General features: G+C 36.2%; 1 protein-coding gene across 1 annotated transcript; it reads left to right on the top strand.

The window, feature by feature from the left end:
- Window positions 1–851: 851 nt before the first annotated feature.
- las1l (LAS1 like ribosome biogenesis factor) lies at window positions 852–16,500 on the top strand. Its single transcript, NM_001126400.1, is given in 13 exon segments — window positions 852–1,165; window positions 2,930–3,055; window positions 3,136–3,205; window positions 3,787–3,868; window positions 3,980–4,147; window positions 6,534–6,580; window positions 7,984–8,093; window positions 8,178–8,263; window positions 8,337–8,540; window positions 9,999–10,134; window positions 10,213–10,532; window positions 13,305–13,455; window positions 15,669–16,500. Coding segments are annotated over 13 exon segments (1,743 nt in total). The 5' UTR covers window positions 852–1,019; the 3' UTR covers window positions 15,766–16,500.
- Window positions 16,501–18,000: the final 1,500 nt, after the last annotated feature.

Below are 18,000 nucleotides of genomic sequence, written 5' to 3'. Positions count from 1 at the left end.
CTTTTGGATTATGGATTACAGAAATAGAAATTATTCACACAATTCCTCTAAGTAATTCATAATTTATTAACTTTCCCTAATTTCTTTATAATTTAATTAAATATTCCTTAAAGAATTATACATATTACTATATTGTTTAGCTTTTTTAAGTAGTCAAAATACAGAATTTCCATGTACATTCAATTTAAATTAATTTGTGATCAACCCCCTCTGAATTTAGTAACAAAATTAAAATTATATATATATATATATATATATATATATATATATATATATATATATATATATATATATATATATATATATATATATGTATCTTATCTTCTATGTTACTAACATTTTCTATGTATTTTGCAATCAGTAACAAAATAATATGTCTAAATAATTTACTCCAATATATAATGCTACCATGTTATTTCTTTATTGTCGTAATTACCAAGTCCTAAAACTCAGCAGTATAATGCTACTTTTTATAAGTTATTTATTTATTACTAGTATTATTATTAATGCTAGATATTACTTCTAAATCCTCAGTTTTAATTTGATATCAAAACAGAACTGGGTTGATTATTATAAGAACTGGGAGTTTAATGCCCCTGAAACGTTTGCAAATGGCTGATTATGCTCATCAGCAGTGCACTAAAACTGCAGTAAATATTTGCTTAAAGATTTTGCTTATTTGCTAAATTTGAGTAAACTGCGATATATTAACATAAAGTACACCTATAGCAATACATTTTAAACAAATAAGTTTTATTACTCTCAGTTCTCCTTTGAACTCGCTTTTCTGATCTAATTACTATTACATACGGAACCATTGTTCATCGCTTACGCTAACCGGGGAACGTTTAACCTGCCGCACCTCTGGCGGGGCGTATGACTGTGTTGTGTCCAGTAAACGGGAGCTTTCCATAAATCGTATGTTTTAGTTTTTAACAACTTTAAATGTGCTGAATTCTTTCGCCGCCTCGCATCCACGCACTTTATCACTCGAAAAGGATACAGTCGACGATCTGAAGATGAAGAAAGAAACGGTGGGGAAGACGCGTCACGTCGTGCCCTGGATGAACAAAGCGGAGTACGAGCATGTGCTGGAGTATTTGTACTCGAAAGAGCCCGCGCTGCAGAAACACGCGCTGCACAGGATCTCCGCGTGGAAGGGCAGGTACAATGTGTGTGTGTGTGTTTGGTCCGAGCGAGTGAATGATCTCTGATGTCCCGCTACAATGTTGCAGATGTTGTGGCTGCTCTTTGGTTGGTCACGTGACGTCTGATGCTGCTTCATCTCTTGTGTTTTGCTGACGGACGGTCCTGCTCTGTGGATGGGCTAAAGTGAATTTCTCTGTAAATAATGCCCTAATGCAAAAAATTGTTAGAGTTTCAACTACGTATTGCTATGGCTTAATACAAACCCTGTTATCTAGCTAGCTGTTTGGTCTTCTTGGCCATTGTTTTTAAAAGAATTATTCTGAAAGGGATAGTTTACCCAACGCTGAAAATCATGTAATCATTTAGCAATACTCACACGTTTCATAAAGCTTTTGAACCTGGTAACAATTGACTACCATAGTAGGAAAACAAATACTAGGATGTCAATTAGGGCTGCACTATATTGGAAAAATCTAACATATCAATATATTATGTTACGATTATATATATTTTGATTATATATTGCAATATGATTACAATATAACTGGAGTTGTTAAATAACTATTTGAAAAGAATTCATCGTTTTAGATTGATTGAGATGATTCGGAGAGCGTGTATGCATAAAATATTAGAAACAACCTACAAGCATAGACACATTCAATAATGAAAAAGGTACAACTTAAATAAACAGCGTTTGATTGTTTTCCGAGGAGTCAAACTGTATTCAGGTATACAGTAGTTGAATAATCAAATGTAAAATAATACTACATAGTCTTTGATTGTTAAATAATTAAATTTGGTACATTTTCTTAGGCCTGGATGCTTTAAAAACCATCACAAGCCTCAAAAAACTATTTTATTATTATTATTATTATTATTATATTACATATTTTATTATATTATATAATTTTAATCTAGACTCAGTATTGAGTATGGTAAATGATCACATTGCGAAATCGTAGCTGTAATGATATACTGTGCAGCCCTTATGTCAATGGATAAGTTTCTAACATTCGTCAAAATATTTTATACATTCAACAGACAAAACCCATAAAGTTTTGGAACAACTTGAGGGTGAGGAAGTAGTGAGTATATTTTTGGACAAACTATCCCTTCTAGAATTTCTGATGTTTTATTTTTATGCCAGAATAGACACGTATATCAAAACAAACTTTAAAACAATAGATAAGGTGCATAATTTATTATAATAAGCAAGTTCAAGATTTAAACATGGGTGTTTTCATTCTAATTCTACTTACCGCTAAATAAGATATTTAGAGAGGGACATTAAAAAAAAGATAGAAAAGGCAGCTATATGTTTTCATCAGTTTAAGGGATTGTTCACCCAAAACACAAAAATTCTGTCATAATTTGCTTACCCTTTACTTGTTTCAAAACCTTTCAGTTTTTTATTTTTATTTTGTAAAACATCAAAGAAAATATTTCGAAGAAAGCTGGAAACTTGTAACCCCTGACTTCCGTAGTAAAATGATCAAATAATTATTTTATTTGCAAATGTTTTGCTAAAACTTTTCAAACTGAGATTGCATTGTAAACACATATTCCTGTATTCAGATCAGAACCACATATGGAAGTACCCCAAATCAAATAGAAAATATCAGATTTCATGTGGTTTGTGCTGTTCAAACTTGTGTGAATGAATAAAGGATTTGAGTCACATTTGGACAACATGTTCTAGAATACAAAAAATAAATAAATCATGTTTTGGAAAACATCTGTTGTCCTAATGTGGCCTCTGAATTTTTCTCTGTTTCCACAGGTTTGGACAAAGCACACCCGTGGCCGTGGAGAGCACAGCTGACCTTGTCCGGTGTCAGGTGCTGGACAGCACTGGCCAGCTGGAGGCCAATGATCTGGTGCTGCTCTATGGCATGGCACTGGTTCGGTATGCTCGTCAACCATGACATGCACTTCAGTCTTATAAATCAGCTCATGTATATTTACTGGAGTATAACTGTGTTTCAGATTTGTTAATCTCATCACAGAAAGACAACAGAAGAAAGTCGCCAAACCCTTAAGAAGGTTAGCCAGAAAAGTAAGTCAAACTTTACTGATAATCTTTCAGGATTTCAAGGTTCCCATTGGTCATAGTTTATTCCATTGTTTCACATTTTCCCTATGGTTGGGCTATTTTACAGTGCCATTTTATTGATTTCCAGCAATCACTAAAAGGCATAGTTCATTCAAAAATGAAAATGCTGTCTTCATTTACTCAATCGTGTGTTCCAAAACTGTTTGACATTCTTTGTTGGAACACAAAGGGAGATGTTTTGAAAAATGCTGAAATCCTGTAACCATTGACGTTCGTATTATTTGTTTTTTCTTAATTGGAAGTGGATGGTTACATATTCTCAGCTTTCTTACAAATATTCTTCAAATATTTTGTCAAAAAAGGTTTGAAACCAGTTGAAAATGTGTGATTTCACTTTCATTTATGGGTGGACTATCTCTTTGTGTCGAATGTAGTCGCCAGACTGTACCCGGTAATACGTTCTCTGTCTATATTTTGTCTTCTTGTTGTTTTGTTCATTATAGGCCATGGCATCTGGTAATTTGACATTTGGCTATGAGTAAGAACCCTGTCTGTTTTTCTATTAACACTTTTCTTTCTGACAGATAAACATCCCAGAGTGGGTGGTAAACCTCAGGCATGACCTGACGCACCGCAGACTCCCGTCATTAAAGTGGTGCAGAAAAGGTGTGACATGAATGTTGTTGCCTTACAGACAGATATAAAAACACTGTTAGATATAAATGTACTTTCACTGCTCCCTTTGTGTTTGCCTTTACTTCTGTCTGTACTCTTCAGGTTGTGGTTTTGTGCTGGACTGGCTGCATCAGGAGTACTGGTCCCGTCAGATGGGAAATCAGCTCACTGAGGATTGGAACTCTTCATCAGATGACGAGGGTGAAGTCGATGTTGTTAAAAGGCATGAGGGAGATCTTCTTAGCAGACAGAGAGAGATTGAGGCACACAGTAAGTAGCCTTTGGTGGTCCATTATGTTGCGCATTTGTATTGATACGTAAGAGAGGGACTGCAAAGCAGAGATCTGCGCAGAACTGAATTTTTAGTCCCGCTCCTGCCAGGTTTTTTTCCGCACCGACTGCTCCCGCTGTATATTCAGCCTTTGTTCAGCCGCTGCCCGACCTGCCCTGTATTCTTCCTGACCTGACCGTTCCCGCTAAGTCTGGTTTCCAAAATCTCACATTAAAATTGGGTACTGCCAAAAAAGAAAGATAACAGATAAAAGTGTATGTTGTGCAAGGATTGTCGGCTAAATGTTTTGTTTGCCCCTTTGTGATGAGACATGAATGCTGCCTTAAACAGTGATGTGCGGTGAGGTTTGTGGCTGGTGAGGCACTGACTCTTTCAAAGTCAGATTTACAAACATTTCCACTCAATATATTTGCCAACTACTGATTGTGTTTCATATGTAATTTCAGCATTATTTCTATAAACCTAGCGGGTATATATCGGACCTTGGATGAATGTAAAAATGTATAGCGATTAAATATGCCTCCCAAAAAACACCCAGCTGGATGCTACAGAATCCAGACAGCCTATACCAAAGCGACACACAGCATCACGGCGAATACGTGCATGTGCTCTCTTGCTCGCTCTTTCTCTATCTGTCAGGAATGCTGTATTGTTAGACCACCTGCTCCTGTTCATATCATACCGAGCGATATTTATTCCCATGCTGCAAGAAATCTAGTCAGGTCCCATGGCTGTACCTCTACTACAAAGTGACTTTTGCACGCATTTTAGGTTGATGAGCAGATGTCAAGCAATGCTATTAATTAAATACTGTGTGCCCATGAAACTCAAGCGCAATAATGAATTTTAAAAGAACTTAATCTTAATTTTAGCCCTGAATATAAGAGTAAGTCACTGGCAGTGTGAATCAACCAAAATTAAACGCATTAGAGAGCAAATATTCATGTGTTTTGTATTTAATGACTGTCACATTTAAAGGGCACCTATGGTAAAAAATCTACTTTGCAAGCTGTTTGGACAGACATATGTGTAGATATAGTGTATAGACCGTCATATTGGGGTGAAATAAACACACCCAGTCATTTTCTTTCAATTTAACAACATAAAAACTGTGGACCAATTGGAGCGGTTTTTAGACCGACCTCAACTTGACAAAGGAGTGCGCCCACCCCTGCCCACCGAATCTAACAGCCGCGCGTATTAACATGTCTCGGTAGTCACGTGTATAATCATACCAACAACACCAGACGTGCGCAAAGCAATTGAAAATAGAAGTTCTGTTCGGTTTGCTAGGATCATCAATCATCATTAAATGTGATCAAGAGTAAGTTTCACATGTGTAAAATGTTTTAAAACGGTGCATGTGTGAAATGAATTACAGCGATTTACTACAGCTTTACTTTACTTGCCGCGTGTCAGAACAACTATAAAAGAAGACGCTTTAATCCCGGTTTGTGGACGTTAAATCATTTTGTACATTAACATAACAGATATTCATACAGCAGTGGAGATTAACCTGAATCCTGTCACATTTGCGTGCAAAAAGAGTGCAAAGCTAAACACGCTCTGTCTGGCTCTCTGTCTGTCTGTGTGTGTGTCGGTCTGTAGCTGTGTGTATCTGTGTGTGTGTGTGTGTGTGCACGTGTGAACTTTGCACATTGACATTGTGTGACTCATCGATGCATTTCCACAACAAATACTCATTGGTAAAGTTCTCACTGTAGTATTTCTCACAAACGCTACGTGAGATCTTCTTCCTTTAAGTCTCTCTGTTGTCTGATGCAGCCGAGGGAGGAGATTAAGGCACATAGAAACGGTAGGCGGGGAGGACTAGAATTAAAGGTGCAGTATGACAAAACAGCCCCCTGGTGGAAAATGTATAAAATAGGATCTTGTAAAAGGTATAATGAAAAATCTGATGGGTGTTTTGAGCTGAAACTTTACATACACATTCTGGAGACGCAAAACACTTATATTAAATCTGAAAGAAGGGGTAACCTAGGTGCCCTTTAAGTTTAACTTATAAGAGCTGCTTAGTTCAATAATTTACTGCTTTTTTTAATTTCACTATAATTATTGGATATTCTAAAAAAACATGTAATTTGATTGATTGTTAAAGTTCTAAGATGAGAAAATTTGTTAAAATTATAATATTACAGTATTTTCTGTCCAACTTGTTTTGATGCATTCAATATTAAAATGTGTTTTCAATTTATATTATTTTAATTATAAGTTAAATTGTATTAAACACATTTCCAGTTACACCTGTTACTTTAATCTGTCTTTTTGTGTGTACAAATTTCTGATAAAATTGAACCCAGAAATATTTTAGTATTAATTATTTCCTTCCTCTCTACCTTTTAGAAAAAATCAGAGAACTTTTCATCTCTTATGAAAGAGAACAGTTTCAGGTAAGTGGGACCAATCTCGCACTACGCATATCCCAGCTTGCACCAGCAGAGGGCAGTGTAAGTCTGGGCTTTAGAGACAGCAGTCCAATTCCAAGCCTTTATGAAACTTGAACTTGAAGAAGATATTTTTAAGAAAGCTTAAATAAAAATGGTTGCTATTGGCGTCCCTATAAAAAAAACATACTATGGAAGTTAATGGTTACAGTTTTCCAGCTTTCTTCAAAATATCTTGTGTTCAACAGAGGAAAGAAGGTCAAGCAGGTTTATGATTAGTGAAGGATGAGTATGTAATGGTGAACTATCCCTTTAAATGACAAATGTTCAAACTCTTTGGCTGCATTTGCACTCCAGATCTTGATGGTCAATTCCTATTTTGTGACTATACCCATTTTTTTTGTTGTTGACCTGCCTACATCATCTTATAAAAGTGATCGTATCGTATCCGATTGTCTGCATTTACACAGCACATGGCAAAGGTGCAATGACCAGAAAAAAAAAACGAACGCTGACTAACAGCTGATAATAAATGAGTGCTTTGTTTTTGTTTTCTCCATTCCTGTATTCAATCTGTTTGCAGGGTTTATTTATTTATTTATTTGTCACTAGTTAGTTTGCAATTAGTTGCAAGTTAATGACAGAAAAGTTTTCATTTGGCCATCTTCTTTTAATCTAGGCCTTTTAACCAGTAGGCATCTTAATGAAATGTCTATGGCATGATTTATGCACATGATGTATGCAACAGTTTTATATTAGTTTATATTGGTTACGTGGTGGATGTTGTTCCCTCTCTCTCTCTCTCTTTAAACATGCTTAAATACATGTGGTACTTGACAATATAAAATACTTTTTGTCCTCATGTATGAGATTTAAGGTTTGGGACTGCTGATGTATTTTCTGAAATAAAAGCGTCAGAGTTGACGTCATTCGCTATGCTTTTTAATGATGCTCGACTTGCATTAACAGGTAAAAACCCGATCTACCTGCTTACGCTGCAGACACCAGGACACAGATCCGATTCATATCAGATAAATTTCCACAAATGAACAAGGCCTGAATCTGATTTGTTTAAATTAGAATCTAGTCATTTTTTTCCTGCTTACAAAAAAAAAAAAATCGAAATTGAGTCACTTGAGCCATCGCAGTGTAAATGCAGCCTAACTCATACATGCAACTTGTCTATGAAAATACTTGCTTCCTTACAAAATAGCATGTAAAATGAGCAGTATATTTATACTGTACTCATTTTGATTTAAACTGTATAGAGTGTCTAAGAGATAGACATAAACTGCATTTCATAAAAACATTGAAGTGTCCAGTGTTTGAGTAATTGGGGAAGACTTGAGTTATTTCAATTTAAGAACTTGTTAATAATGTCATATCCATTGTTTTGGTGTATTTGGCAGACATATGAAGAGCTGGCAAAGCATGGCGGGCAGGGTGGCGCGTGGCCAGATGCCAGCGCTGACCTCAGCTGGATCCTGACGCAGATCAAACACTTCGCCACAGAGTCCAGGTGTGTGTGTGTGTGAGCAGGTCTTCATCTATGATATGTGCAAGCATATGTGTCTCATGGCCATCTGTTGTGTCTGTGCTGCAGAGACGTACTCGTTGATGTTTTACTTCAGGATGGATTTTTGATTCCCACCACAGAACAGCTGGAGTCTTTGGATGTTGACCCCTCAGGTATTAATGCACATGATTTTCTTTAATATGTACTATAGGCAGAATGACTAAATTTGCCTTTCTCTGTTTTTAGAGGACTCTGTTGATGTGTTCTCTCCGAGCCTTCCTCGAGTGTTTTTCCACTTCTGGTTGCCATTATTGAGGGTTTTGAATTCGTCTGGCTTCATAAATATGATCCTTGACAAACTGTTCAGTGAGCTGTCGAACGAGCCGTCCACTCATAGAATGTACTACATCGCCTCCTGGATCTCTGAAATTATACTCTGCAACAGCAAAAGTATGAATCCAAGATGTCTTCTGGGTGTCTGTTATATATATATATATATATATATATATATATATATATATATATATATATATATATATATATATATATATATATATATATATATATATATATATATATGTATATATATATAATATAAAGTAGCACCTAATGACCATTGTATGCATTTTTGTGTGTGTTTATACTTCTATACTATTAACTTTATTCAGACTAATAGTGTAAATAGAGAGTTAAAAAAAGAGAGTTCACTTTAAAAGATGATAGTCGTGTCATAATCATTTTTTGTAGTAAATTTTAATATAAAAATGTAATTATTTTAAACTAAAATTAGAAAATAAAAAATTGTCATAGTATTAATAATAATATAAACTCTTCCATATACATATATATATATATTTTACCCTACCTATTCTGGCTGAAGTTTTGCACTAATAGTGCTTCTCATTATTTTTTGCCTCTCTGATAAATCACCTTTTGTTTCACTCATTTACAAGTTGATTTGGAAAAGTATCTGCTAAGTGAATTAACGTAAATGTCACCTTTTCAAATATTTATTGTGTTAATTTAAACTTCATTCAAATAAAGCTTAAAAGCTATTGAAGAGTTAGTTAACCCAAAAACAAAAATGATATACTACTTAACCACATGTTGTTTTAAACTCATGAGTCCTTCATTCATCTTCAGAACACAAATTAAGATGTCTTCTGAGAGCTCCCTCATCTTCCATAGGGATGAGCAAGGGTCCAGACTCCTTCAAAGTCCAGAAAGGCACTAAAAAACATTTTTAAAATAGACTATGTGCCTTTAGCGGTTTCACTGAAATATTACCAAGCTACGAAAATACCTTTGTGCACACAATAAACAAAAATAGCAACTTTATCCAACAGTTTCACTTCCTCAGTGAGGAATCTGAGGTTGTACGTCAGATATGCAGCAAAGTGTGCCACATGAATGTGCACCCTATACTGACACTGAGGAGAAGAAACTAGTAAATGCGTCATTTTTGTTTAATGTCTGCACAAATCAATTAATATAGATTTATGATATTCCAATTAAATAACGGAAGACATCTTGTCTGTTTTAAAGATGTTTTTAGTATGTTTTTGGAACCTAGCTCTCTGTGGAGGATGAGAGAGCTCTCAGATTTCATCTAAAATATCTTAATTTGTATTCTGATGATGAACGAAGGTCTCGGGATTGGAACAACATGATGGGGAGTAATTAATAACATAATTTTCATCTTTTGGTGAACTGCAATCTTGTTGATTTTCAAAATGTGGTTAATAAAAATGTGTCAGCAGCCATTTACACATGTATTTAGCATTGTGCACTTATCATCTGATCAACAAAACAGCATCTTGATTCCAGCTGTAAGAAGGGACAAAATGAATATTATTTAATTTTATTTAAGTTTGTTTGATTATAGCCCTCTCTGTCATTGTGTGGCAGCTGAAACGAAGGCTCACAGAAAACAAAAAGTCTCAAAGGAGAGGATCTTTGTGAACCGATTACATTTTCGATGGCACAGTCTGATTTCAGCATGTGTAAACGCACCATGTCCAGCTACACCATTCCTTCTGCGACAGTAAGGGAATCTTTGCATTTTCACACACACACACACAGCTTGAGAGAAATGAATTAATCTCACTTTTCGTCTTTGAAGGATTTTAAATGACATGGACAAGCCCCTCCCACCTGATGCTCAGAAGAACCTGCTTCAATTGTGCAGCATTTACACACAGGGTTATCATGGTGACCCGTCTGCTGGACCATCAGACCCTGCTGAGCCTGTGTACACCCTACAGAACCTTCAGGAGAGACTGAAGAGCAACACCTCGCAGAACAGAGATGTCCACTCCGCTAACCACACCGCCAAAACAACGCAGATTCCGCCCACTGAGGAGCTCCAAGAGAAGTTGAGCACAGAAACTGTGCAGGAGAGGAACTTGGCTCTACAGGGATCAGCGTGGACTGTCTGCACAGGTGACAAACACCCTTAGCCTTGTACAGTATTTATTTTTTCATGTTTATTAATTTATTGGTCACTGTTTAGTGAGGGGTGAAGTCCGATTTAATCCACTATCTAATAAATAAGTTCTAATGAGTCATTTTAAACCAGTATGTTAGAATCATATGTTCCTGAAAACACCTTAATGCTAATAGTCATTATTTTGGAACATTACAGTTTGGTTAGGTATGCTTTTATGCCCATTTCCACTGTCAAAACCGAACCGTACCATACCACTTTTTGGGTACCCTTTGCAAAGGGTGCCTAGCACAACAAAAGGGTACCAAATGGCGGAGCTAGACGCACAACTGAATGCTAAGATACATCACTCGCTCATGCAACAAACCAGAATAAAAACCCCGCCATGTTTTAGATACACAGCCAAGACATTAGACCATAATAATATATACATATAACAACAATAATGAGCCATGGTCCACCCGAGCTCAAACAAACCTTGTTGTCATCTTGATGAAAAGCCATAAAGCCAAGAAGAAGAGCAGAATCTGCCTTGTCCTGTTGTTGTTTACGAGGCCGTTTAAAGAATGAGCCGTTTCTCTTTCTCCAGAGAGCTCTCAATCGCTCGCCGTGCATCTATAATTGAAATAATGAACTTCTTGAGCGGATGATAATAACATCTGCATGATTATTGAAGTGCTTCTGACATACAATCCTTTCAGAAACGGACAAACGTGAGAGTGACGTGTGAAAAAAAAAAAAAACAAAGGAGCAAATGATTCCTTCAGCAACTTAAAAAATGAACAGTCTTCCATGTTTAACTATTATCATCACCTTTTGGACTTTTATGTACTCGGAATGATGGAATTACTTTCTAACAAGAGGTTACATGTGCTGTTGAAGATTAAACATGAGAGGTTTGAACTGGTTGTATATGTTTTATATCATTTATGAACCCAATTAAGGCCTAAATGTAAGTTTTATTTGTAATTGGTAACATATTGGAGACTTTAAGCCTCTTTATGTGTTCATAAATGTTTTTTATTTTATTTTATATAATCGCAGACATTACAGTTGACTATTTTACACTATCAGTGATCTGCAGCTGTAATTAAATCCTGTTCATAAAAAGGTTAGTAATTAACATTTATTTATACATGAGTATTTATTTATATAAAGCATTTGTTTAGTAAGAAGTGCTTCTCATATCATATGTGAACTTCAAACAAGAAGGATGTCGACTGCAACTATGTCGAACACCGCGCCCACCAAAAGGGTACCATCAGCTTTTTAAGTCGTGACGTATGGAAAACTGTTTCTGGGTCCAAGCCGCTACTCATTTCAATTGAGAAAATATTCAGATATGGCTATATATATATATATATATATATATATATATATATATATATATATATATATATATATATATATATATATRTGTGTGTGTGTGTGTGTGTGTGTGTGTGTGTGTGTATATATATATATATATATATATATATGTGTGTGTGTGTGTGTGTGTGTATATATATACACACACACACACACACACACACACACACACACAAAGTTGAAGTCAAAATTTTTTTTTTTTTTTTTTTCTTAAATGATGTTTAACAGAGCAAAGAAATTTTCACAGTGTTTCTGAAAATATTTTTTTTTTCTGGAGAAAGTCTAATTTGTTTTGGCTAGAATAAAAACATTTTAAGGTCTACAGAACAAACTTTTACCCTAATCTGCCTAGTTAAGCTAATTAACCTAGTCAAGCCTTTAAAGTCACTTTAACACTAAAATAGCTAGTTAAATATTATTTACTGTCATCATGACAAAGATAACATAAATCAGTTATTAGAGATGAGTTATTGAAACTATTATGATTAGAAATGTGTTGAAGAAATATTGTCTCCGTTAAACAGAAATTGGGGGAAAAAATAAACAGGGGCTAATAATTTAGATAGATAGATACAGTTCGATAGTCACTTCTAGTGACATCACACTTAACAAGCGGATGGGTACCCTTTGGCAGTTTAGACAAAAGCCTGATAAAGGTGACCCTTACCAAACCGTACTGTACCCTACCACACAGTGGAAACGAGGCATTAATGTTTCCTTGTGGAAGCCTGTGTGTTAATGAAAACTATTGAAAAAATATGTATAGGGAAAAAAGTGTGAAATTCTAAACTCATTTTAAGGTAACACTTTACAATAAGGTTCATTAGTTAATGCATTTACTAACATGAACTAATCATGAGCAATACATGTACAGCATTTATTAATCATAATTGAACATTTACTAATGCTTTATTAACAACCAAGCCCATGCTTGTTAACATTAGTTAATGCACCATGAGTTAACATGAACTAACAATGAACTACTGTATTTTCATTAACTAACGTTAACTAACATGAACAAATACAGTAGTAAATGCATTGTTCATTGTTTGTTCATGTTAGTAAATGCATTAATTAACATTAACTAATGAATCTTATTGTAAAGTGTGACCCATTTTAAAATGTGGAGTTGATGTACGCAAATTACTAAAATCTAAATAAATAAAATAAACAAATAAAAATATAGAAAAAATATTTCTAATAATTTTTATTTAATTTTGTTTGTTGAAATACCTAAGTTACAAAACTGATGTAAATTAAAACTAAATAGAAATATTAAAAAATATACAACATGTAACAAAATTATTCAATTCAAATGAAAGCGGCTTTTATTAAGTAGACAATCATGAGATTTTATTTTGAGTTGTTCACTAAAATCTAATCTCCTTGTGTTCAATCAGATAAAGTCCCCTGGAAACATTATCCTCTAGGAAAGGTTCCAGGACAACCGGAGGACCCCTCATGTTTAGTGGTGGAGTCGTTTTCCACATTTACTGTGTTTGACCAGCAGGTGGAGCTGGATCAACTCCCACAGCAACATGGCAACAGGAGGTCAGCTGCTCTGAAGCTTAAACAGAAAATAGGGCTGTATCTGAAAATGCCCCCTAAACACACATTCACTATTTCCTACAGTACTCTACTAATACAATCCACTTAATGAAGTCAATGAAAATTAGATAGTGGGGATTGTGTTTTGTTTGTGCAACGCTAGTTGATGAATGCCTCAGACAGATTAGATTTTCAATGTATTCAGATCCTGTAATTGTTATTTAACATGTAGCCAGCAAGTATTTTTGATTTCTGGCATGTATACAAACATTAAAGAGCCCATATTATACATGAAATAGGGTCATATCTTGGTTGTAAGGGTCTCCAACAACAGTTTAATATGCATGCAAGGTCAAAAAACACTTTCATGGTCTTAAAATCTGCATTTATTTTTACCTAATTATCCCAGCGACTCCTGTATGAATCGTTCAGTGATTCATTTGTTCCCAAACCCCTCCTTAGCGCGAAGCTAATCTGCGCTGATTGGACCGATGACAGTCTGTCGCGATTGGTCGACTGCCTTCAGTCAGAGAGTGAAATGGCCAATAGCTAATCAGCAATTTAAAAAGTAATCACAGTTCATACACGCTCGATAGTGTAGGCGTGGATTTTAGCTGCCACACACACACAAACACACACACACACCTCCGGACGAGAACGCTCCCGCTTCCGCTTCCGCCCGCACCCGCCAGGTTTTAGCCTTAGAACACGCCCCGTATTCTGCCCGCCGCGCCCGATCACGCTAAAGAGCGGGGGAAAACAAAACCGAAAATCTGTATAAACACACACACAGCACCAAGCATAAAGCTCTCGCTCGCTCGCTCGCTCGCTCGCTCGCTCGCTCTCTCTCTCTCTCTCTCTCTCTCTCTCTCTCTCTCTCTCTCTCTCTCTCTCTCTCTCTCTCTCTCTCTCTCTCTCTCTCTCTCTCTCTCTCTCTCTCTCTCTCTCTCTCTCTCTCTCTCTCTCTCTCTCTCTCTCTCTCTCTCTCTCTCTCTCTCTCTCTCTCTCTCTCTCTCTCTCATACGCGCGCGTGCGCACTAACACACAAGCACCAAGCAGACACATCTTTCTCTTTCTCAGGCAGCCCGCTCCCGTCCCAAATCAAACCCGTTACCGACCGCTCCGGCGATTTATTCGGAAATTTATTCCCGCGCCGCAGAAATCTGGCGCGGGGACAGCCGCGGGTATGCACACCTCTAACGTTACCACGGAGCTCCATAAACAAAGCAGCACGCGTCGCGTTTTTAACGTGACTTTGCACGCGATAAGAGAATATAGCCAGTTAACCTGATACAGTACACTCGGTTACAAGTAACAAATCACAACTAAATACATTTGCAAGCTAGAGTCAACGAGGCAACAACTTTAACCGCACGTACTTACACTTGAGAAATGGAAGAAACCCATCCTGATGTCCATCAGTAAGTTACTGATCCTTCCTTTAACTAACTCAGATGAAGTATTCTTTGTAGCATGTAGCTTCCAGAAGTTTCCAGTAGTTTCCAACTGCTTGGCTATAATGCTGAGGTTTCATCTTTGGGTAGAGACTCAATATATCCATCTGCAGTGTGACTTCAATCGACCGGCATGTTTGTGTGCGTGTGTTTGTGGGTGTGTGTGTGTGTGTGTGTGTCTGGGTTACTGCGTCAGAGGGCGGGGCCTCAGGTTTGAAATCTCCCGGGTTTGCGCGTGCACGTGAAAAACTTTGTTTCGTTCGTACGTCATGGCGAAACACCTAATGAGTCGGTATCAAGGCGATTCGTTTGAAGCACTATGAATCGACTCTTTTATAGATGAATCAACAGTTTTAAACACTGTATTCTTACAGATTTAAGCCTTAGCTGGATACTTCACTTCACTTAGAGTTGTGTTACACACTACATGGAGGGGAATTTTCAAAAACCCATAATATGGGCTCTTTAATTCATTCAGAAACGTTCTGCTGTGGATGCCATCTTGTGGTCAGACTCGAAAATTCGACATGCAGCTGCGTTACTCTTTAGCCGTAGCATTGAGTGTACATTGATTATACACTTGCAATTGTGGGATTGAGTGCACTTCAGAACACCCACTATGGTTTTCGGACACTACCACAAATAGCTGCTCTCTCAAATAGTGCGCTATTTGAGGACATAGAGGGCAATTTCAGATACAGTCTAGAACTAGCTATCACATGTTGCAATGTGTTTTTGATGAAACTGTATTTGTACCCACAGTGTTCCCATTCAAAGCAGAGGAGCCAGTGGATCTGATGGGCTGCTTTGGACTCACAGTGATATGAGCAAACTGAAAGCTGGACTCACACTATTCTGAGACAAACACTCGAGATACCAAGTGGCCTGAAGATACTGAACCACCAACCCTGTCATAATAAAAACAAGACTTTTGAGGGCCAAGCTGGACTGAGGCGATTCCAAACACACATACTAATCTAATCTGTTTCTTTGCTGGTTTACTGCACAGTTACTAATAGTCAAGGTTTTGTTCACCCTAACAGAAACATTGTGATTTATTCAGACCAAGAAATAAAGTTATTTCTAAGCTGAGAGATTTCTGCCACCCTGTTTAAAAGTCTATAAAGCCAACTATGACACTTTTAAAACATTCATTAAAAAGGTGTGAATATGAATACTTAAAAGCAGCTAAATGGAAGTCTGCTGAATCCTATATCATAACCAGGTTCAGTTTGGGCTGTTGTTCAGATGAACACTGATCAGCAGACATAGAAGCTCAGTGATATGTGCTTGAAAAACACCTCATTGTTTTTGCTTGTTTTAAAGGGATAGTTTAACCCAAAAATGAAAATTGTCTTTACTTACTTTCCATTTGCTTTGTTTAGGCCTTTTTGAGTTGGAAGCTGGAAACCCGTAGCCATTGACTTCCATGGTATTTGTTTTTCTGGCTATGGATCTCGAGAGTTACTGGTTTTCAGCTTTCTTCCGAATCTTCAATTGTTTTCAGAAGAAATTCATATTAATAACCAGTTAAAACTGAGTAAATTATTTACTTCCTGTGTAAACCACCCTTTAAGCAGTCGTAGATGAGCTTCAGTGGCCAAATGTGAATGCATTTTTTGCGGAACATTTTTTTTAAAACACCAAATGCTCTCTATCAGCACCTAACCAAATGATTGTATAACTTCACAAGACTTGCATTTAACCATCCAATCCATTTAGATTGACTTTTTTTGTCCACTATATGAAAGGTTTGAGTGTAGACACTTTAAATGTGACTGGAATATCATGTAGTCCTTTTTATTGTGTTTAGAAGATCAATGGGTTTTATGGGTGAATAATATCAAGAGTATATTATATATGTGTGTGTGTGTGTGTGTGTATACACACACACACACACACATAATATACTATATATGTGTGTATGTGTATATATATATGCGTGTGTGTGTGTATACACACACACACACACACACACATAATATACTATATATGTGTTTATGTGTGTGTGTGTGTGTATACATACATATATATATATATATATATATATATATATATATATATATATATATATATATATATATATATATATATATATATATATATATGTAATATATATATATATATGTAATATATATATATATATATGTGTGTGTGTGTGTGTGTGTGTGTAGAGCAGTATTGTTTGCTCTTCAGCTGTTGACACCCTTTTAAACCATCCGGAAGTGAAACTTCCAAGAGCAGTGTCTCATGAGTTTCTAATGAAGAAGTTGGTGATGTTTGAGAAATGTTGTAAATTACATGACATTATTTTTCGCACAGAAAGTTGCCAAATAAACTTGATTTCCATAACCCTTGTTTTTTTTTTTTTTTTACACAGTCAATATTGTATAGAACTGAACATGCTGTTTTTGCTACTTCATGGCTTGTTATGGCTGACTAAACATCTCTTTAACCTGTTCTGAAAAAGCTTGACATACACAACACCAAAACCAGTAGCAGCACAATACTGTCTGAAAAGGATAGCAAAATTAAACATTTACACATCCTTGAGTGATTCCAAACTTTCATTAAATTTGCCCATTTGCTGAAAACAAAATAAGATATTCTGATATATTTTGGAAACTGGTAGGCATTGACACCCATGGTTAGAAAATAATTATTACAGAAGTCAATGGCTAACCGATTAGTTCTTTAGAATATCTTTTGTTTTCAACAGAGGAATGAAATTCAGGTTTGGAACAAGTGGAGGGTGAGTAAACAAAAGAGTTTTCATCCTTTGTTGAATTATCCCTTTAAGCTCACAATATTACTACACTACCTGACTAAAGTCTTGCTGTTGATCATTGAGACTTCTAGTTGATCATTTAGAAAAGTGGCAGAAGGTAGATTTCTCTGATGAATCATCTGTTGATCTGCATCCCAATCATCACAAATACCGCAGACCTATTAGAACCTGCATGTAACAAAGATTCTCACAGAAATCAGTCAAGTTTGGTGAAGGAATAATCATGGTTTGGGGTTACATTCGGTATGGGGGTTTGTGAGTGATCTGCAGATGGCAATATCAACAGCCTGAGGTATCAAGACATTT

This window comes from Danio rerio, chromosome 5 (genome assembly GCF_049306965.1).
Source record: "Danio rerio strain Tuebingen ecotype United States chromosome 5, GRCz12tu, whole genome shotgun sequence".
NCBI classification, from domain to species: Eukaryota; Metazoa; Chordata; class Actinopteri; order Cypriniformes; family Danionidae; genus Danio; species Danio rerio.
Note: the sequence above shows the minus strand (reverse complement) of the source record. Positions and strands in the feature narration are given on the sequence as shown.